Below are 24,099 nucleotides of genomic sequence, written 5' to 3' on the forward strand. Positions count from 1 at the left end.
CACAGCTGTAGTACACAGTTCTGATTTTGTCCTTTCATTTCTGCTTTCTCAAAATACATTAATGATATCACACATGTACCATAGGATTGAGTAATGCAATACTAATGATGAAGACAACACAAGTTTGCAGATAGGAATTAACAATGTCAGATGAGTTTTTGCCTCAGTATGTTACGTATTTTAAAGTTCATGCCAGAATCTCGAAAACCTTATTTTTATTCCCCTTTGATTTTCCACTGGCTGGCTTAGATAGATGGGTTGTCAACAGGCCACCCTGAAAGTCACTTCTCTCTAGCACCTCTACTCAATGGTTATTTGTCACATCCCATTACATTTCAACTCTTCCCCAAATGTGACTGAAGTGTTGCTGTTAAGGTCAACAGCCTAACAAGAGAAACTGGAATGTGATGAAGAAAGCCTTAAGAAAGTACTTTCCACTTGCAAGCAAAGGGAACTACGAAAACCACTGCCAAGATACACTTCTTAGTAATTATAGCCTGATCTGCAATTCCTTCTTTAAGTCATCTTTTAGCCTTTCTGCTGAGAAAAAGGCTGGTGTCATCATCAAGTCTGCTCAGAGCCAGGCAGCTTGCTGTCTCAGATCAATAAAGGGAGCACATAAAAATGCTTTGAAGCTGAAAAAAGAACTCTCAGCTCTCTTTCAAAGTTATTTCACAAGCTCTTCCTTCATTCTTTCATGAGCAAACAGAACTTTTCAGACCAAGTCCTAGGGTGAGTTTATCAGAGCCTAAAATACAGAATAACCGGCGGTATCTTCTACGTGCACGCTCTTCTGTAGCATTCATTAAAAGTCAATTTTCTGTTTTCTACTATCAGTTGCAAAGCTCAGTTTTCCCATCATCGTAGTTATCTGCTACCAAACAGACAGCAGCTCCAATAATATTAAGATATTAAGTATTCTGCCCTTGGAAAATAAATGATTTCTTGACTGGACCTTTCATGTTCTACAATCTTCACCTCCATCACCATCAATAAATTAACATGCACCCATTACCCCAGGACAGGTTATAATGCAAAATAATAACGAAACACAAGGTGTTAGTATCAGATGGCTTTCTAAATGTTCTGAATTATGCGCTTTAAGAATTTTTCTGACCCTTGTCTTTTTTCTGTGATAGCATTCATCACCACCACTTGTAATGCATAAAGAAATCTCATAGATGCTTTCATAACAGGAGGTCCCTTTGATTAAAAAAAAGGTGAAGCCACACAGAAAGGACCTTTAATAATTATTGTCTTTGAAGATCTCTCTTACCCACCAATTAGCTCTTCTAGCATCATGATTCTTATTGTCTGATGCTATTAGTGTGGTTGCATGGAAGGGTTCAGGTTTCAAAGGTGAGGTTCATATCCCTACTTTTATGCACATAATAAAGTGCCCTCTTCTCTCCAATGACTAGAAGAGGGCTTGAGTATCTAACTTGAGTTTAAATATCTCATTTTGAGGCACCTGAAGATCAGTGAGTTACAATTCACTCATCATAGATCTAAGGCATGATTATTTGAATAATTTATAATAATTTTATTTAAAATGTGCACCAGAAAGAATAGACATTCACCTTTTAAATGAATTGGAACAATCTAAAGATCTGAGATTTGCAAGACATTTAGCATTCAGTAACACAAGCAATTACTGTGTGCCCTGCAGTCAGCCCATTAGAATATCAAGGAAAAGTTTGTGCCTGTCCAGGACACAGAAACCTTAAGGAAATTGCATTAGAGAAAACTGCCTTCTTTCTCTAAAACCTGTAGACCATACCCTGGCAAATTACTGGGGTCAAGATTCAGTATCTAAATTGCAGCTGTAAGAAAGAAAGGGACACTCTTAAGCATGGTCTGTTGTGACAGGACAAGGGAAAACGGTTTCAGAGCAAAAGGGGGGAGATTAAGACTGCACATAGGGCAGAAGTATTTTACGTTTAGGGTAAGCACTTGCATAGGTTTTCCAGAGGGGAGATGGATTCCTGTCCCTGGACACAGTCAAGACCAGGGTACAGGACTCTGAGCACCTGATTGAGCTGTGCGTGTCCCTGTTTATTGCAAGGGAAGTTGGACCTGATGGTCATTAAGGGTCCCTTCCAGCTCAGACTGATTCTATGATACAGTCATATCACTGACAGATCAGTATCTGAGAAAACTACTTCTGGGTGGAAACAGACCTGGAGAAGGGAAATCCCTGTCTTCCCTGTAGCATCACTTGACTTTAATAGACGGAAGGAAGATAACAGTTTGTTTTGCAGGATCAAATCATGTTTGGTGATTGCTAAATGCTTTTCTGTTAATTAATTATAAATATTGTTCTCTCAGTTGCACTGGATATCTACAGGAAGGTTGAAAACTTAATTATCAGTCCTCTTCCATGGTAGCAATGACCTATGGGACCCATGCATTGTGAGAAGCTGCAGACCATCATGAGGAGCAATGAGGAGCTGTAGGGCTGCCATGAGGCTTCTCCTCAGCCTCCTTTGCTCTGGGCCCAGCAAACCCAGGGCCTTCAGCTGCTTCACGCTGTTTTGAACACAGTCCTATTGCCCGGGACAGAGATTTTGTCACAGTTCATCACTAAAGCAGCAGTTTGGTTAATATCTACATGGGAGACCTCTACAAGAGCCTTTTCATTTGCAGGAAAAGCACATATATTTGTGCCTTAGCACTTACTGCTGCTTTGGCAAATAGTGCTCTTCTCCTGAGCTATGACTGAGTCCAAATTGGAAGTATTTGAAGTATTTTCCAGAAAAAAAAAAAAAAAAGGGAAAAGAAAGATCTAGGTTCAGCCCAGATACTACAAAATCATACTCCAGCTTGAATAGGAGATGGCACTCTTCTTCCAAGGTCTCAGTCATCTGTATCCATGGGACGGAAAAGGCATTAAGTGCTTTAAAAACTCATGAAGTGCTCTTTGGAGCCAAGGATCTTTTTCTGGAGTGCTCCTTTACAACGCTAATGAAGCTGCCTTTTAAGCCTCCTTCAGATAAGCAGCTCTAACTGCTCATCCTCCTATATAAGCCATGCAATTAGCGTAATTGCTAGCAACCAACTCTCTCCCATCTTGAAGCAGGCTCCTGAAGCATTACTCAAGGAGTATGGTCAAGGAACAAGCTGGAGGCTTTCAGCAGTGTGCTGGAGCTTGGATTTTCACATCCAACACTTCAAATTCCCCTCTTTGCAAGCCAAGTGTCTAGGCTGTACCAACCACAGCCCTCTGGGCTTTGTGGAGTCCTACTATATAATAGAGGCTGATGTTGGGGTGGTGTCCACCATATATTTCTTCTTGCTCTTGGCAGGCCAGGCCTGACTGCCACAACAGTGGCCAGAGATGCTGATAGAGTCCATGCTGCACAACCCAGCACAGCTACAGGAGGTAATAACCTTTCCCACTGTCAGTGCTAAATGTGATTCAGTGCTCAGGCCCTCATTTTCTCTCCCTTTAAAAGGTTAATAAACACAAAACATGACAACTCATATGAGGCACAGTTATTTGGCAGCTTGCAGATCTGGCAGATTAGAGCTCAAAGAACATTTATTTGAGCTATATCTACTCTTACAGAAATTATACTATCAAAGTTTATCTAGGAAGCAGCAGAGTATAACTTCCCCTTGTGAATAAAGGCAAATCTCCATAGCTCTGTCTTGGCTCTGAGAAATGACTGGGTTTGGCTGAGGAAAGAAACAAATGGCAGTAGGCTGCTTTCAAGGCATGGTCTTCACTCAGGTGAATTCACAAGTACGAGAAAAAGCCTTTTAGCACATCTGTCATTCACACTGAACACCTCCTAACAAATGCAATCAGTACTGCCCCAGCCTCCAGTGAGCCCAGGATTACTGAATCAGGGATGACTTTTAATTTAAATTTTAGAAGTGGTACGTAACAATAATAATCTAGAAAGATTCTTTTTCTTCCATAATCTTTTAATTTAATTGCAATTTGATTTTGCTTTTAAGCTTATGGAAATTTTTCACGTTCCCAACCTCCTGTACTAAGGAGCTACACAGCTGAAGTGTCTGCTGAAAGAAAATCCTTTTCTGAATTTGCTTTGAACCTGCTCATTGCTGGTTTCATAAGGAGTTGCCTAGTTCCTTTATGAATACAGAAATACTTCTAACCTAGTCACAATCTCCCTTTCCCTCGGGAGGAAAACCATAAAATCCTCTTTTATATTCCTCCTCAAGCATCTCCTTTTCAAGATGAAGTGTCCTAGCCTATTTAATGACTTCTTGCATGGAAGTAGTTTCCTATCATATCTCCACTGTACCTTTTTTTGTTTAGAACCACAGAATCACCAAGGTTGGAAAAGACCTCCAATGTCATCCAGTCCAAGTGTTCACCCACCACCAGTATTTCCACACTAAAAGACATCCCTTAGTACAACATCTAAATGTTTCTTGAACACCTCCAGAGACAATGATGCAACTGGGCATCCTGTTCCAGTGCCTGACCACTTTTTCAGAGAAGAAATTGCCCTAATTGGTTTTGTAGTGAGAAGCCCAACACTGCATGCAATACTCAAGGTGCAGCCTCACCAGAGGGGGGTACAGAGGGATGATCCTTCTCCTGGCAGTTCTACTTCTGATACAAGCCGGGATGCCAATGGCTTTCGTGGCTACCTGGACACACTGCTGGCTCACATTCAGTCCACACAGTTTTCCAGCCACTCTGCCCCATGCCTGCAGTGCTGCCTGGGGTTGTTGTGGCCGAAGTGCAAGACCTAAACCTTGGTCTTATTGAACTTCATCCCATTGGCCTCTGCCCAGTAAGCAGCATGTTCAAATCCCTCTGTAGGGCCTGCCTACCCTCAGGCTGATATAAACTTCATTCCAACTTGGTGTCATCTGCAAACTTACTGAGGATGCTCTCAGTCCCCTTGTCAAAGTCATCAATAATGGTATTGAACAGGACAGGCCCAGTACAAACCCCTTCAAAACACCACTCAAGACCAGTTGCTGTGTATCTCTCTGAAGATGATCTGTTCCATAACCTTCCTTGGCACGAAAGTCAGGTTGACAGGCCTGCAGCTTCCCAGATCCTTGTTATGACCCTTCTTGTAGATGGATTTCTAGCTCTACTTCAATTTACTCTTCCTTGGCATTGCAGAATAGTTGTACTTTATTTTTCTGCAGTAGGTTGGTTTTGACCTGGGCTAGCCTGGCTTCTAAGTTTCACCGTGATCCCTCCCACATCTCCCTGCAAAATTCAACCTCTTGCATCTTACATATTATCAGCGTATCCTTTGGGCATCTCTCCTCCTCCACCTCATTGTGCTTTTATTTTTATCAACACTAACAGTCTGTTCTGCAAACCTGGCCCTTTAGAGTTTCCCTTCCAGCTTTCCATGACTTTGCATTCAATTTGGATATACATATCTTTTTGCCTGCTGCCCGCTGTCACTCCAGAGCTGTGGGCAGGATGTGACAGAGAAACCACAAAACTGAAGGAAAACCACAGACTTGACAGAACATGCAAAACCCCAGCACTGTAGCATTTCCTTCCCACCACTCCTTTGCTCTCTGCAGCGCACTCATGGGATAATTATGTAATATATATATAAAATAATGTAGCTCACTGTGCACTTCAACCTTCTCTCAGCAAGGGATTGGTACTCCCAGTCCAGAAGAAAATTGATTTGGTCAACTGCAGAAGACAGAAAGGATCCTCGGACTAAGAATTAAGTGAAAAAATTTATCTTGAACTTTAATTCCATGCGTGTCGAAAGACAGAAAGATCAATTTGATTTTCCCTACTTGGTGTACAAGCTGGAGACAGTGAGAACACTGTTACTTGCTTTAAGAATTGATTTGCACTTCTGTAGTGGCTTTCAATAGAAACTGTCCAGGAACTCAACAGGAAATGTTAAAAGGTGTCTTTCCTCCTACATGTTTGCAGAAATTTAACTCAAAGACATGTGAAGGAAACCTCACCTTAAGCCCCCAGACTGAGTCATTCTTAGCAGCATGAAAGAAATAACTATAGAGCATTTCTGAAGGATTATTTTTAAGCAAGAAAATCCAGAGTTTTTCCATCAACAACATCCACTAGAAAACAAGAAAAGAAAATATCCAATCAGCCTTTCTTTAACCAAGAAACTAAACAAACACTTGACTCCATCTCTTCACTCCTTTCATTAAGGATATTTGTACGCTGAGTCCTTCTGCCTAATAGCAGAACGTGTGAAACAAAAGATGCCAAGACACAAAACAAGGATTTATAAAGCCTAAAATGCTCCTCTTCAGCTTCTAAACAAGACATAGTTCTTTAGTGCTTGGACATAGGGGATTTTTAAATGATTATTCCAGCATTTCCTCATTCCTTGCCCAAATCCCTTTGTGCTTGCAGAAATTAAGCTACATTTAATCCCTGTGAATTGACATCCCTATGCTTTCTATATGATTTTTTCCTTGTTGTTGTCTCCAGACAGCAATTCACAGTAAAGGTGACTTTATTATAAGGGTGGTGAAGCACTGGCAAAGGTTTCCCAGAGAGGTGATGGTGTCCCACCATTGGAGACACTCAAGGTCAGTCTGAATGGGGCTCTGAGCACCTGATGGAGCTGTGGACATCCCTGTTCATTGCAAGTGATCTGGACTAGATGAACTTTTAGGGTCCCTTCCAACTCAAACAATTCTATGATGATTCCATGACTTAGTGACTCAAGTTAAGTGCCAGTCTTCTGAATGACCAGCTCTGCTTGACTCGGTCACTGAAGAAAAGCAAGAACAACTAAAAGCGTGACTAAGTGGAATTTTAAATATAATATCCTGTTGATGTTTTATAGATTTATTCTTTTCCTTCAACACCAAAGGATGTGCTTTGCAATGAAGATTTTCAGCCAAGTCTTGCTCTTGAAGTAAATACTGCTAAAATACTGTACATACAGTTAAATACTGCTAAATATGACAACCCACAGAAAAAGGAAGCATAAAAGGGAACTTTCCTCAACAAATCATAAGCCATAGATTCCCTGACGTACTATTAGGAAGATACTGAAGTCAGCACGCAAAGCTGGAGAGTGTTTCATCATGTAAAACCTTCATTTTTCAGCTCCTTCCCATTGAATGGACTGGAGTTTATGCTGGAAGTGTGCTTCTTGCCCACAACACTGACAGTTGGAAGGCCAGAAAAAAGAAAACTCTGTGAGTAATTTAAAAGGCTTTCTTAATGGAAGCTCTACTTATACCCAGTGTGGCGCCTCAGACCTCAGCTTCTCCTTTTCTCCACAACTTCACTTTCCTATGTTAAATGTTTTGGCTACCAGGAAGTACAGACATCTAGGTTACAGCAAGTCCAGTGTACAGTAAAATCCCCACTGTTTGCAGCAGATGTTGGATGTTAGACATAAACGGTAACAGAAGCTCCACCTAACTTATTCCATATGCAACATTTTCCCGATGTAGTTGTTGTACATGAGATGGATGGATAATGAAAATGCTTTTCAGAAAGAAAATAATAAAAATAAGAACATCAGGAGAGATTTCTTAACCAGAAACCTGATGGGATGTGTAGTAGACAATTACAAAGTGCTGTCAAATAAAATAAAATAAAATAAAATAAAATAAAATAATTAAAAGCCCTCCATAAATAGATTCCATCTGAGCAATTACCCAGAGCTCTGAGAACATTCTGGATTTGCTTTCCATCGGTCTATGGCAATGGCATTTATTTCTCTAACCTAATGCTGTGTGCATTTCTATTTTATAGCATACAAAAATAAAAATAACCAATGTCTGATGACATTTCCAAATGTAACATATTCTCCAAAAATAAAATGCCTTTTCCAGTACAAGACTTACATCCAATAAATGGCTGTTAATTCCCAAAAGCTATAGGACAGCTGTTCCTGAGTCAAATAAACACTGCTGTTTGTTCAAAAGCTTGCAGCCAGGACATGTCAGCAACAGGCAAAACAAGAGCAAACCCTCCACCCCTACAACGTATTAAGGGAGAAAACAGATGTAGTAACATCTTATCTCATGGCTGTGTTTGTAGAAAGATGAGGTTGAGGCAAAAGGCTCTTAGCTCTACAGGGTGATTAGATTTGTAGGGAGAACCCCTTCAGTGGAAGAACACATTCATTCCTGAATACTGTTCAGGAACAGTGAGGACCAGTGTTCTATCCAGAAGCGTGGAACATCAGTGCTGCCGGTCATAGCAAGACTGAAATCAAGAAACCCTCTGTATTGCCTGGACCAGGGTTAGAATCACAGAATCATAGAATCACAAGGTTGGCAAGGACCTACAAGTCCAACTGTCCTAAAGAGAGTATAGTAACTCAGAAGATAAGGTAAGAAGAACAGATAAAGATGTCTTTTAGGTCCTTTTGTCATTAAAGTGATCGTTAAGAACCAATTCAAGTGATTATTCAGTATTCAAAGGGGGCTATAAGAAATGAGGCAGTCTCTTTAGCAGTCTGTTGCGATAACACCTGAAGAAATGGTTTCAGACTAAAAGAGGGGAGACTGAGACTGAAAAGATAAACGTTCTTTACAATAAGGGTAGTGAAACACTGGCACAGGTTGCCCAGAGTGGATGCCCTGTCCCTAGAGACATTCAATGTCATGCTAGACAGGGCTCTAAGCACCTGATGAAGCTGCACATGCCCTTATTCACTGCAGGGGAGTTGGACCAGATGGTCTTTAATGGTCCCTTCCAACTCAAATGATTCTACAGTTCTATGACTACTTTAGACTGAATTGATATATACCTTTGAGCGTTCACTGAATATATTAACTAGATCCTCGGGTTTTGATTTAGCTTCTTAGAAAAAAAGACTCTTAATGCCATTCCTGATGCCCTAGGATATGTGAGAATGTTGGAGGGACTAGTAGATATGACATAGCAACTGTAAGAGCCCTACTGGCCTCTGAAACAGTAACTGGTGGCCCTACTGATTACCCAAAAGCACCTATATGAGTGGATAGTAACAGGACAAGGGAGAATGGTTTTAAACTGAGACTCTTCCAATGATAGAGCACCTGGAGACCTTCTGACAACTGGGCTGCCATACAAATCCAACCTACATATCATCTGTCCCAGGAGGTCTTATGCAACTGGGAAGGTGAGAATTCACTTGAACTTTTGCTAGCAAGGAACTATTAATTATTTCTTATCTTACTGCATTATAAACAGATGGTGATGAATAAACAGACTCCTCATTTAAACTTCATTAATGTTTTTCCAGCTTGACTTTTAATTTCCATATGTTCATTGCTTCTTCTCTCATCAAACACGCCTTGACGTCTTCAAGGGAGACTGTCAAAGAACCCCAAGATCCAAATCTGGCTTTTCAAGCCAACCTCCACTGCAGAACTGTGGAATGGGGAAGACATTGTATGGAGGATAAACAACATGGGCTATTCTCCATCTGGATTTACTTGTACGTGACAGTGTTGGTGATGATATTACAGGAGTCAGCTCTGTTGCTCACAACAAGTTGAGGCATATAGAACTTAATAAGTGAAGAGCAGGGAGGGTGATGGGGATTATTTTCATTTACATTTTCCACTTTTTGATGTTTTGATTGGGTTTTAAATCCTGCTAGAATGACAGACATTGCGAATACTAAATGCAGTGCTGAAGTACTCAGGGTAACAGAAGCGGCTCAACTGCAGCAACTCCTCAACGGCTACTGGCAATTCTCAATGACACTTAGAAAATTACCTCAGCTACCTCCTCAGTACTGAGCAAACAGACAGAATGTTGATCTGTAAGATGCTGACAGCCTCTAGCTGTGAAGTGCTGAGCTTGTTTCACTGCCATTTAACTTCTGTAGGAAATCAGAATCCAAATAGAACAGAAGGTCTTCCTTTCTGGATGAAACCATCTAAAAAGTGAAGCTCAACAAGGGGAATGCAAAATCCTTTACCTGGGGAACAGTAAAGCCATGCACTTTACAGGCTTTGCAGAGAAGGACCTGAGGTTGCAGGTGAACGTGAGCCAGCAATGTGACTTTGCCACTCAGAAGGCTAAAGGTGTCCTGGGTTGCATTGGGAAAAGTATCAGCAGATCAAGGGAGATGATTCTTCCCCTCTGCTCAGCACCTGAGGGGCTGTGTCCAGTTCTGGGTCTCCCCAGTACAACAGAAATGTGAACATACTGGAAAGTGTCCAACAAAGGGCCACAAAGATGAAGTGCCTGGAGCAGCTGGGATTTGGGGGGAAGAAACAGAGCCAGCATTTTCTCAGTGGTGCCCAATACCCAACTGGCTAAGTTCAAATTAAAACACAAGGAAATCCATTTAAACCTAAGTTGTTCTGTTTTTTATTATCATTTCTGTTTGTATTTGCAGTTAACAAGCAGAAACACTGGAGCAGGTTGTCTAGACGGGTTGCCTCCATCCCTGGAGATATTCAAACCCCAAGTGGACATGGCTCTGAACACCTTGTGCTGATTGACTGCTTTAGTCTGAGGTTTGAACTAGGTGATCTCCAGAGGTTATTGCCAGCCTCAGTAATTTCTGTTACCAAGCCAAAGAACATATGAACACAGAAATTCCCCTCCCATCTATCTAGAGCATCAGTCTCAGAAGTATTCTGTGGTTTAAATGTCAACTCTATATTCTCAAGCATTTTCTCTTATGAGAAAACTTGCTAACCTAAACCTAAACTTGCAGGCAATTAATCTACAAATCTGGGCTAGACTTCCCATGCTTGTGATCTGCCTAATGCTGTCACTGTTCTCCATAAAGGCCATTAAACATGGGACATCACATTTTCCTGCGTAGAAGCACGGTCTCCAGAGCTGCTCACCCCATCCAAAAATGAGTCACACAGTACTTCATTCAACTGTCATCCCTAATTGACTCTGTCATTTCTGAAAGAATTTCTGATTGCAGAGAGAATCAATTAGCAATAATGAAATAAGGAGATAATGAGCACAGTCAACTCACCTAGATGTGATTGCTCTTGTTGACAAGGCCAAAAAGAAGAATAAATAAAGTGGGATTTATTTTATTTTATTTGGATGCTTCTGATTAAGCTGAACTATCTTTAAACTGCAGCTATGGCAAGGGGATCTTTCTTATAAAACAAAACAAAACAAAACAAAACAAAACAAAGGCAAGCAACAATGAAAAAGCAATAATCATTGCTCAGAAATAAATAAAAAAGCATGTGGAAGTCATCAAAAAGCCATGCAGCAATGAAACCTGCCCCGCAGCAAGCCTTAGGGGCTCTAATACACTTCACTTGGAGAGAGATTTGCCACCATCTGTGGGCCTGGAAAGAAGAACTGCCTCCAGCTACCTTATCGTAGCCCTACTACTGCTATCTGTATTATCATCTGAGTGAGCAGTTACTGCATTGCATACAGATGCCCTGGTTGAAAAAGAAGCTGGAACAAAAGCTTAGTTTTCAGTGGGGCTGGGATTGCATTCCTTGCTTCTGAAATATGCTTATATGCATTTTCAAAGTAACATATAGGTCTGAGGAACTCTGTTATAACTCCAACAAATAAATACCTCAGAGAACACCAGGCTATAGGATTACCTTATTGATTTATATTGTAAGGTGGGAGATGGTACTAGAGGGGCAGCCCCATGAGCTGGAGAGCAAAGAGAAGAGGAAAGACAACAGACCAAACAAGTACTGCATATCATCCTACTGCAGCAGCTACTGGCTATATGTGGTAACCCCTGTCCGCAGAGCAAACTTCTCCCCAAACTTCTCATCATGCTCATCCACTGGGGAAACTTTGTTGAAGGCACTCAAATCCTGGGCCTGATTTGGTCTTGATGGATAGTCTAGATGATCCTAGAGGTCTTCTCCAACCTTATTGATTCAATGAACAGATTCTCCATCTGCCCAGGCAGGACTCCCCCAGGAACTGGCTGAACCTGGGCTCCCACCAGTACTGAATGCAGGAGCACTGTCAAGGCTTGAGCTGTTCCTCCACTCGTCCATTCCTGCATTACATTGCTTGGCACTAGTGTACAGAGGAATGTAGTTTTGTGCATGTTGGATATAATGTGAGGTTCCCCAAGGAATTCCCTTGGCAGCTTGTAGGAAAATATCACCCACAAAACCTGCACCCACAGCCAATTCAGAGTGATGCATGATACTACATATAGATTCACTGGGAGAAGATAGAAAACCTGACTTATCTAACCTGAATTCCATGGGATTTCTGTTTCGAAGTGTTAGTTCTCCTCAGATACATAATATTTTCCTGTGAATTTAAACTGTAGGTGCTGCCAAAAAACTGCTTTTCGTATTCTATCTATGCACAATTCTGTTAGAATTCTAAACCATAAAAAAAACTGCAACTGGACACATTTCAATGTACTTGTCCTTAACTTACCTCTTCTAGCTACAAAAATAGCATTACTTTTAGTTTAAAGGAGGAAAACTGAAGCCAAGAAAACCAAGTAACTACCTCCACTTCAGCAATAGTACTGGTATGGAATCATAATGGTTGGAAAAGACCACTAAGATCATCTAGTCCTACTGTCAACCCATCCCCAGCATGCCCACTAAACCATGATGCTGGAATTGCAATAGTCTATGGATATCAAATGAGGCAAAATTTGCAGGGTGAACAACTATGAGACCAGCATGGATAGAGATTAGAATACATTTAGGGTGGGAAATTAAAGAATATGGAGTATAAAGAAACCCAACTCTCTTTGGCAGCGGAGTTTGAACTAGACGATCTTTGAAGTCTCTTCCAACCCAAGCCATTCTATGACTCACACAAATGAGTCACACGCGTGTGACATCTACATGCAGCTACGATCTGTGTTATTCCCAGTACCTGAACTACTGCAACCCAGCCATGCCTGCCATGAGATCAGCATGTGGCCTGCAAAGTAAGCCAGCCATTTCACATTTGACAAAACTAAAAAGCATCACCAGATCAACACCCAGGCACATCTGAGATGCAGCTCAGCAGTACCTTCTCTTGGCTTTGTGATAAGGGAAGGAACAACCAATGCCCATTTTCCATCACGTCAAACCCAGCAAAGGTCCTCTATGTCATACTGTAGAAAAAGTACAGGCAACATTATTGGTTTTTAGGTCACTTAGGAACATGCTCTGCACTGAGAATGAGATGATGCATTGTGTGCATCACCTCCTACACTGGGCAGGGAATAGTCCTGCCATTTGTACAGTAATAAGTTCTACAGAAAACTTTTTCTTAATAGTGCTACAAATTATACTGTAAACCCTCTTCGGGGAATAAAAAAGGCTGGAAAGTTCACATAACAAATGCCTTAGTGAAGGTCCAAATGCAATTTTGTATGTGAACACACAGATTCATCTCTCCTAATGATCGAAGTTTGACTTCATCTCACTTAGCCCAAACCCTTCCAAGACAGTGAACAACAGGATGAGACCCACCTGGGAGCTGGGGTTATTTCCAGCACAGCTGAGCTAAGCCTCCACAATACAGCAATCATCTGAGCACAATTCACTGCATACTAAAAGAGATACCTACATTCAGCTTTGATACCTCAGAGCAACCTAAAATCAGAGATCCCTCAGCAAAAGTAATTGCCAACCAGTGGCTGTTTGCCCATGTGAAGCCAACAGACCTCGGTCTACCTGGTCTTAGTTTCAATGATAAAGAATCCACCTCTGTACTGCATCACAATCACCACTTTACAAGAGGTACAAGATCACGTTATCTGATCATTGAGGTGAAAGGATAACAGGGCAGAGGGCTGCCAGCGCAGTCCTGCTCGTGAAACTCAATCCCATACTGCAAAGCACATCTGCATCTTACACACCTTTTCATAAACTGGGCCTGCTCCATCACAGAGCCAATAAAGTGCTCCTTCCTGCAGCTCTGAGCCCTCTGATGGTTAGAAATTTCCTTAAAACCCAAACGTCAATCTCACAGCCATTTCATTCTCTGCACGTGCTGCCAGCTTAAACCAATCTTCACTGCTGTTGCATCCTGGTTGCACCTTCTGCACTCAAAAAGACAACAGCATCTTATCAGACACAGTCACCTCAAAGGTGGGCAACTTCGCAGGTACAAGATCACACACCTAATAGGGAACAGAGAGACTCCAGTCTTGCCAATGATGGCTATCTGTGGTCCAGGACTGATTCTAGGAACAGCAATTGGCACCCACTACCTGCACTGAAAACAGACATTTAATTTGCAAAGAAAGCACTGTTTTAACTCACGCACATACACCCACTATAATTAATGACTGCTCAAACACAAAACAGTGTTAAGACAGATGTTATTGTTTATCAGTGGAAATCTACCTGCTTACCCTGAGCTAGTGATTAATCTCAGTATTACCATCAGGTGTTCTTTACAAATGACTAATCTATTTGACACAACAAATTACAGCTGTGATTAAGCCCCTCCGATCGATACAACTGATAATGGCTTCTAAACAAAGCTTTATTTCTAGACTGCATTGGAACTGCGCATTTCCTTAATCCCACTCATTCAATTAGAAAGGATAATAAATTGGTTGTTAAATCTCAAGTGATTTTCTTCTTGCTAACAGGATGTTGGATGCACAGAAGGCAATACACCTACCTGAACATAAATCACAGTACTACGTTACAACTGGCAGAGAGCCCCAGTTGCTTTCCATTCTCCTCCTTTGTGAGACTGAGCCACGTTAAAGTTAATGCTTTTTTAGGGAATTTAGCTAGGAGGTTTTATGCAACATTTATTTTTAAATCATTCAGTCTTAGCATTGCTGGAAATAATCTTCAGCTCCGTGTGATCTCCTGTCATCACTTCCATGTCACCTCTGCCAACAGAACTGCCCTCTCCTCCACCTCTCCAAAGTTCAGAGCTGTATTTTGTAGCTGTGCTCAGCTACATTTACTGACTTATATAGCGCTACTACAGAAAAAGAGCTTTTTCTACCTACTTGAGCTCACACATCAAGCGTTGGACACTCCAACAGGAAAACACATGCTGTTTAGACATTTAGAAGCTGCCGGTCCACGTCACTTCCAAAACAGACATCTCCAAAAGTTGATGCACTTATCTATCAGTCACCCACTTAAGTGCCAGTGCAATCACACATCAGAAGTTGTGGCTTCTTTCCATTGATTGCAAGGGCAGAGGTGAGCTCTTTGCTGGAAGACATTTACTGAGGTCTTAAATACCTACTGATGTAGGTTGTGTTGTAAAATTTGGCTCTAGGTGCCCATGCACACACATGTTCCACATTGACATCATTAGTGACCATCTCAACAAACTGATATATGCAGATTGACTCAGGAGTAGTAATCACTGTCTCCATGGAGGAGAACATCTTACAGAGCTTGTATCTTGTTTACTCTGGTAGCAGTGAGTGGAAATGCAGAATTCCTACAACCCAATATTTCAGCATTCCCTAATGAAAAACAAACTTCAGAAGGCATTTAGACACTTGGTATGCTTTAGGCATGGATGGCATGCAGTAAGGCTGAGCGTGTTCTCACATCATAATCAACAAAAATATGTTCGTTTAATTTGGTGGAAAGAAAAAGAAAACAAAACACATTTGGGAGTAAAATTTTTAATGAGGAAAAATATTTTGAAAAGGGGAGAAAAAAGATTAGCAATTGAATATTTATTCTTCCATTTTGAATGTGCTGCATTTAATTGAATTTCTCCATGTACGCATGAAAGTAAAATGAAGCATTTAGTTGGCTTTCAGAAGATTTATTTAAGTACAATGACTTTTCCCTTTTCTACTGTATTCCAGAAGAACATTTCTTCATATAGTTCTATTTAACGGCACAGGGATGCTTGAAATCAAAGGAAAACAAATCTTAATAGATAAAAGCAGGGGCCAAAAGTCTTTTTTGTATTCACTAAAGCTCCCTTAGGGACCTGCTTGGCCCAAGGATACTATTCTATCATTAATAAGCATCATGCAAAACAGCCCTTTGGTCTGTAGCCTATTTTGAGCAGTGCCAAGTGAAAGAGGATGAGAAGACATCTTTCACTTTTTCCTCTTTCAGGAGGTGGGATGCAAATGTAGAGCAGTATATGCATCCTCCTACCCCTACCCCAATTGATGTGATCTCTTCTTTTTGGAACCCACCAGTCTCCCACTAGTCCCTACACCTCCGTTATGCACAAACTGACCCTGCCTTGAGAAAGGCACTTGGAGGGGACAGGTCCACCCCAACATCTCATTCCTGGGGCTTTCACTTAACTGCTGTGAGATACAACAGGACAGGACCAGAACAAAACCTTTACTTCTCTGACACACAGATCTCTGCAATTAAGGGTTGAGAACGAGTGCCCATGCCAATATACCCCAAGCTCCCTACAGGCTGCCAACCAAGGAACTTCAACAGCACAGACGCATTCAACATCCCCCATTCTCACAGTCATGTCCTGCAGCATCTCTCCTCTTTTGAAACACCACCTGCCCAATGCATGCTGTGTCGTGCCTTCTCCTCAAAGGAGGCACAGCTCCACAGCTGATGGGATGGAGAAACCTTGGGAGAATGGAGAGCAAAGCTGGCACTGTCAACTTGACATTCTTCTCCTGATCACTGAAGGAGGGAGCTGAGTAAAGGTACCAGAGCTGGTTAGGACACTTCCAGTTCAGAAAGAGACATGACTGCCTGTGATTAAACAGCCTGAGATGGTTGAGTTTCACCCCCGTGTGGGTGATCGTCATCAAGCTATTCAAACATTTGGCTGGTGGAACTCTGCTTTGGAAGGATCAGTATCTTTCTGACCTAACATACAAGCTCAACATCAGCCAAAGCAAACCCAGCCAGAACCTTGCTGCTTCAAGAGGGGTGAGAAATGGCACAGATGAGGCAGATGTGAGGCCAGGGATGTGAGACTGAGGGTCAGAGATAGAAGAAGTTGATCCCATACCTGAGGTCTGATTATCCTCAGCGATCTCTGCCAGGCACTGGCTGCGTTCCTCTTCAATCTCCAGCATGATGCTGCACTCTGGGCGCGTGCTGGATGCCTGCAAGAAGGGCAAGAGGAAAGGAGAGAGTGAGCAAAACCCATCTGTACTCAGGGATGTGTTCCTGGGGATGCACAGCTAGCTAATCTCTGCTGGGTCACTGCACCATGGGGATATGCATCCAGCGTCAGTGTACATTTGATTGAAAGAGGGGAGAATAATCCAGAACCTACTGGAAAAATAAATAAATAAATAAATAAAAGACTTTTTTTGCTGATGATCAGGAGCAATTCTGCTTCTTTATCCTCTGGGAACCCTGCCTGACTAGCCTAACACTGACAGCTATCTAGGGCAGGAAGATGGCAGCTTTAAAATTCATGCCAAGAGCAGTGGGATCTGTGCTTACATAGTTTATTCCCTTCCTTCTCACATGGACTGCCTCCTGGCTCATGCTAATTCAAAGCAAAACAAAACCCAAATCAAATAACAACAAAAACTCAGATGCAGATTAGGAGATCAAGGAGCTAAAAAGCAGGACATTCCCAATAAGAAAGTTTTTTTCCCTCCGAAGTGTTTTCTCTCCACTTGGATCTAATCATATTTGGCTTTTTTTTTAATACATCAGTGTCTAAAATATGCAGGTAATTAATTGTGGACTCTTTACATCATGCATTCTCAGTCATAAAGTATACATCATAACAACTGGCATCCAAAAAAGGAACCACGAGCCAGATGGGGTCATGTTAATGCCACCCAGCATGGTCATGTTAATATCACCAACCTGCTCCTATCTAGAGGGAATGTCCCATCTGGCACAGGCTGCCAAGGGGGGAACTGGAGTCACAACCTCAGGAAGAGGATAGATGTGCCACAGCGGGACATGGTCAGTGGGCAAGGTGGGGATGGGTTGGGGTTGGACATCGGGATCTCAGAGGGCTTTTCCAACCTTCATTATTGTATGACTTCATTGCCCATATCTTCATAAGCTTCCCATTATGGCAGGAGATGCACAAGATCAAACACAGAACCCAACGTCTTTCAAAGAGATTAGTTGGGAGATATCTGCTCAGAAACCCAACTGCAAAAAGGTATTAAGAAGGAAACAATGTGGAGATAGCAGCAGTCTTGGCTTGAGTCTGCTCAATCACTATGAAATGCAATGCAGGAGTGACCCTGAGTAGGGTGAGCTTCAGGGACAGATGTGAGAGGCAGAGTTACAGCCTTTCTCCATTAAAATTCATTGATTCTGCATTCACAGTTGGTCAATTTGGGGGAGAGGGAAGGAAAGCATTTTGGTCTGAAATAAGCAGAGAAAGGAAAAAAAAACAAAACTCTTCGTGTCTCTTTTCAAAACCAGAGCAACTTTTCTACTCATTCGAATGCCAATACCTTGAAACAGAAGGCTCAGAAGCCCTCCAAAGTAACAAAGCTTTGATGCAATTTACCCTTTGGATTAAAATTATAACATAATTTAGCATATTAATTTTTATTGCGTCTCTTACTAATACAACCTACCCTCTTCCTTCTTCTAATCCGCGTCTTGCTCAGACTGTAATTTCCCTTAGGCTGAGAATGAGCTTCGATTAGCAATAAACAGACAGTTATTATTACAATGTGACTTTCCAGTCAAATTAAAAGAAAAACCAAAACAACACAATATTGAAGGAAACTGAGTTGCTGCTGTCCTGGTACTCAAACATTTCTTTTTTTTCCAAAGGTAAATTTATCTTAACTGTATATTTATATATGTGTGTGTGTATATATATATATTTAAAATAACGTGGAACTTGCTTTAAAAATAAAGATTGAAATGTTCTGCTTTCAAGACATTATTTTTTTCAAAGGAAAGTTAAAACTCTCAGGACTGAGCCTATTGCCTGATTCCTCTGACATTTATAAACAGTTTGAATTTTCACTTTATAAATTAATTCATACAACTCTAACTTGGATCAGAGTTGGCAAAGTGCTACAACGCATTGCTATGTTGGTTTTTTAGGCTGAAGATGTTCTGCTAAGCCCATTAGCAAGTATTTCACCGTATCTTCCAGTCACAAAGCCAAAATGCAAGCCTAATTGGTTGACTGTGTATTTGCCTAGGTCACTCCAAAAGTAATGCCTCCTATTTATTTTCGTAGAAACAATAATCAGTACAAAGAACACAATGACACTGTGCATTAGAGTAAATTCCAAGCTGCAAGATGCTCTTTTTCATCATAGTCACACCATTTGCCTTGCATTTTTGCCAGCAAAGATGCTGCGCTTGCACAGACCTGCATCAGCAAATGTGACCCACTGACACTACTGCTGAAACACACCACCCACTCCTCACTGTGCTCACGTCATGTGTGGTCTCCTATAAACCTTCAGCAGGCATCAATGAATGTCAGTGGGTGCCACTTTTAGTTCATGGAGGAATTCAGTAACACCCCTTTGCTCCATACACACGTCCATATCAGACACCATTCTGTTAGATTGCCCTTCAGCTGTCATCTGTCTCACAGAAAGAAAATGCAATGGGATATTGGTGGGAAGATTCAACTCCTACTGCCATCCTACCACTATCTACCTTTGATGTCATGGGCCAACATCATAAGGCAGGAGGCTACATCAATACACCAAGTTATCTAAAACAGAATGAGATAACTTTTTTTTATTTTTTTTATTTTTATTTTTTATTTTTTTTTAAATTTTTTTAAAGACTATTTTACCATTACTCTCAGTGGGACTTATCTTCCCTCATTTTAGTTGGGTAAAAGCTGTGCATTCAGTATCAATTGATTTTTGCCATTCCTTCCAGTCCACAGAGAGCTTGTGAGCATCAGTCATGAAGGCTTTTTCATGCCCATTGGCTGACTGAAGTTCAGACTAAAACATCCAATATTAAGGTATGGAAGGTCGATGATGTGTGAATTTAGTGTTTAAAAGACCTTAAACTGAATCATCATGGTCAAATAGACTCACATCTGAAGACTTCTGGCTTATGGCTTATTTCCCACACTCACTAAATAAGGAAATAAAGAACCCAAACGAATAGAATCATAGAATTATAAAGGTTGGAAAAGATCTCTAAGATCCCAAAGTCCAACCTCAATCCACCCCATCATGTCCACTAACCATGTACCTCAGTGCCACATCTCCATGGTTCTTCAGCACATCCAGGGATGGTGAGCCCCTCACTCCCCTGGCAGCCTATGACGATATCTGTCTTCTCTTTCTGAGAAGAAATTTTCCTAATGCCTCCAGGGATGGGGCATTAACAAGGACAAGATAACAGGAAAGCATGACCACAGCACCCGGTACATCACACTAACACCAGCTAGTGAACAACAATGTATTTTCCTGGGCGTATCCATCATGGATGTGCAGCTAGCTCAAACTCATTAAACCTCCACTCACTAAAAGCCCTTCTGGAATGCATGGGTTACCATGTAAATGTTGTAGTGGATTTGTCAGGGGCCATTTTTCCACACAATCAAAGCAGAATGATGAAGTTTTTTACTGGACACGATTTCCCGCAGCTCTGATTTCCGCAGCAACTCTCCTGTGGAGTTATCCCCCAAAGTCTCTATTAATGAGAGTTTTCCTTCCCACAGGATCCCAGCAATTGTTAGAGGATTACGGAACAGTTCACTAATGCTAAAAAAGCCATCGTGTACACTTTTTAATTAAATGCAAGTTGAAGGTTTGTCATAGACTGAAGGAGATACAGAAATGTTTGGTTTCAATCATGCTGTCATTGGCAGAGACAGATTAACCAGGGGGAAATTCCTCAAAGGTGGATAGGATTCACAGCAAACAAAACCCCACAACAAGAATACAGGCCCACAAGAAGTGACAAAAGGCATCAGTACCTCCCTTTCTCCTGATTCCAGAGTATTCCTGTGCCCATTTGGAGGACCCAGTAGAGATGGAAAATTTCACGTCCAGTAAGGTAGGAGTGGAACTGAGAAACCTACAGAAACTGAAACTATTCCCCTTGACCATATCTGTGCAGCTCTCAGAAGCTACACAACAGTGACAAATGGGCACATTTCTCTTAGTTGTCCAAACGATGCTATGGGGAGGCAGTAACTGTATTAGACAAGAACATCAGCTGCTCTGGTTTCTATAACACAAAATCACTGCTGTAGGCAGTGTTGGGGATTCTCAACCATTATTTTTTTCATGCAGGCAGCATAAAAGGTAACAAAAGATTTCGGCAGGTAGGTCTTATTCTAAGCCTTCATAGCATAGCCCTGGAGGGGCTGTTCTAGCTATGCCCAAAGAAGAGCTCACCACTAGCATTATCAGATGCTTTCATTTATTCTTATTACTTATAACGACATAGGATTGAAGAATTTTGTTATGCAATAGTCTCTGCTTTGGTTTCTTCCTTAACTTCATTCAGCTCTGCCTTAAAACTAGGTTTTCAGTTTCTTCCTTTTGAAAATAGAGCACTGTTTGAATAACAAGCCTTTGAGTGAGTCAAAAATATACTCTGGTTCAAGTGCAAGAATGGGGAAAGAGAGTGGACCCATAGAAATACTGAGTATTTCTGTCTGTGGAGATGGATAACACAGTTATGAACACTGTCAAACCTAAGAGCTTCATAAGATCTGGTTATCGGTAGAGAAAAAAACGGTTGTAAATTATTTACAGAGTATTATAATTGTTTGCTCTTTCAAAGGATCTTTGCCTACAAATCAGAAAGCACATTACAGACGTCATGAAAACATGGAGAAATACATGGTGGATAACAGCAATATAGACCAACTGAGAGATAAGAACAAGATCAAAACATACAAAACGTTCCTTGTGACCTTCATCGGGTTAATAAGGAAAGTGTAGTTTCAGAGGAACTTGCAAGAACAATTGAGTGTTTGCAAGAAGAGCTAAGCTACACCTTGCCATGTTCTCAGCTCTTGTGAATACACTGCTCTGCAATCAGCCACTGGTAAGGGACTCAGAGCAGGGGTAGTGGCACATGTCCCTAGGAGACTTCCCCAAACAAAAGAGGTCCAGGCAAATACCCAAGAATCCTCACTCTCAGTTTGCTGTTCAAACCATTTCATTTCATACTCCTGCCAGACACAATGATCCCAATGACAGAACTATCATTTGACAAGGAAAGCAAATGTGGTTTGTTTTTTCTTTTTTCCAGCTAAACTAAACAGGCCCCATAGAACAAAGGCAGCTTGGCCAAACCAATCAGCAGCTTGGAGACATGGAGACCTCATTTAGTCTTATTGTCTCCTCTCTGTGTGAGGAGTTGGAAGATCAAAGAAATATGTGCAGTGTTATGCAAAGAGCTGGAGAACCAGAGGGGAAGAAGCTGAGCAGCTCTATTAACTCTTTAGTGACTTGTACGTTTCTCTCTTGGAAAGCAGAGCTGAATTGGAAAAGTGATCATAACTCTGGTGAGTAATGACACAGCAATTAAATGAGAGGCAGCACTTGAGTAAGTTCCCACTGCTGAGTAGGAGACAGCTCTGGGGATTGGGTGAAGATATTTAGCTCCTTACTTAACATCTGGAGTATCTAAGCATGCATTTCCATTCCAGCTAGCTCAAATGAAGGATTTCAGTTCAGGCCGTTGCAGAAATAGAAGCTTCAATACTGAGATCAGTGGTGTATGGATCTACCAGTTGGGTACAACATAGAGCAGAGTTGTAACATCTCTGCTATGGTTGTGAAAAAGAAAGAAAAAGAAGAAGGGATGGTGATTGATTATACTTCCCTGCCTGCAGAGAGAAAGCAGTTTTAGAGCATGAGTCACTTCAAAATAAAGGAACTGTCTAAAATACTTTAGAGGAAACTTAACCAACGCTGCTTCATTCAGGGAGCTCAAGGCAACTGTTCCAGGGGTGGATGTCTGTACTCCAAATAACTAAAGATAAATGAGAAAACTCACAGACTCACCCCTAACACTATCCAGACAGCCCCGTCTTTTCCCACTGCAGTCTAAGAGTAGAAGAGAGATGATACCCATCAGGAGAATTTGAGTGAAAGGTTAGTTAAGTGTTCTAATATGTTTGTGGCTTGTGTTATTTTCAAGATATGTTGAATTTGAAATGCTGTTGTTCAAAATTAAGTACTTGTCTTCACAAGAATGTGCAGGTACCTATTAATCCTCTCCCAAATTGCCACCCACCCAGCACTGAGTCATCTCCCCAGTAGCCACCTCTTGGCTGCTGTGCATAGTAGAAATGGTCCTCAACTCAACTGCAAGTTCAGCAGAGACCAGAAGACCCTGAGGGGTTGCCTCACCAAACATGCCAAATTGCTTGTGCCTGGTCCTGTGCTCCCCAACCTGTTCCAGCTCCTCAGTCCTCCATCTGTCTGGACCCAATTGCTGCCCTTGCCAACCACAGAGATCCCCTCACCCTGTCCTGCCTGTTCCTCACCACATCTCTTGCTGTTTCACTTCACTCCAGCTGTGACACTGGAATTTTGTTTCCTTCCCAGATCTGACCCATATGTTAACTCCCACCAGGTGCACCTGCCACAATATCAAAGAAGAGTTTGATTGTTCTCACATCTGTTTAGATGGCCCTAAGGCAACACCTTATGAATTTGGGTGGGAGCAAAGAGCAGAAGGGATTCCCAAATCCAGAGCAATTAAGACTGGTAGTCTGAGAAACACTTTGGGGAGTTCACGGGCAGGTAAGCAGGCAGCTTACTGTGAAGGCTGTGACAAAAGAGCTTGAACAAAAGAACGAAAGCACAGTAAAGCTCCTGTGGTTTCCACCATGCATTTTAAGCTTTTTATCAGGCCCTGCACTGCTCGCACTGTCCAGGACTTGTGTACAACTGTTGGCAAACAGGACCCCTGCAAGGTTGGCTATGGGATGTTATTTATAACCAAGGAGCTGGATGAAGAAATGTGGATGTTCTCTAGTTCTCAGGAGTACAGTGATGTTTTGGTTTGAGGAACCACAGTTCAGTTAGAAATGGTGTAATGCCTTTTAACTTTAAGGAGAACAGAAAGCTTTAAGAATGTCTAGAAATAGGGCATTAATTCAGGGCTACAGCACCACCAGTAAAGCAGAGGATGGTGTGATTAACATTATGCGTGCCCACAGTTGGTGCTGGAAACCCTCATCACTTCAATAAGCAGCTGCATCAACTGGAGATCTAGGGCTGTATGGGGAGGGCATAATTCCCATGTACAGCTTTCCTGTACAAGTTCATCTCCAGAAGTAGCCTCACTCTGAAGCTCAGTGGCATCCAGCAGGGTGGGTGAAAGAGTCTTTATGGCACTTATTGG

General features: G+C 41.7%; 1 protein-coding gene across 2 annotated transcripts in view; it reads right to left on the reverse strand.

The window, feature by feature from the left end:
- VIPR1 (vasoactive intestinal peptide receptor 1) overlaps nt 1-24,099 on the reverse strand; it is a 94,308-nt gene that overhangs the window by 42,154 nt on the left and 28,055 nt on the right. For both annotated transcript variants that reach the window (XM_015853030.3, NM_001323242.1), the window contains 1 exon segment: nt 16,817-16,913. In XM_015853030.3, coding sequence (XP_015708516.1) covers nt 16,817-16,913 — 97 coding nt within the window.

Source organism: Coturnix japonica, chromosome 2 (assembly GCF_054131305.1).
Source record: "Coturnix japonica strain WE chromosome 2, WE-NBRP24, whole genome shotgun sequence".
In the NCBI taxonomy this organism is placed as follows: Eukaryota; Metazoa; Chordata; class Aves; order Galliformes; family Phasianidae; genus Coturnix; species Coturnix japonica.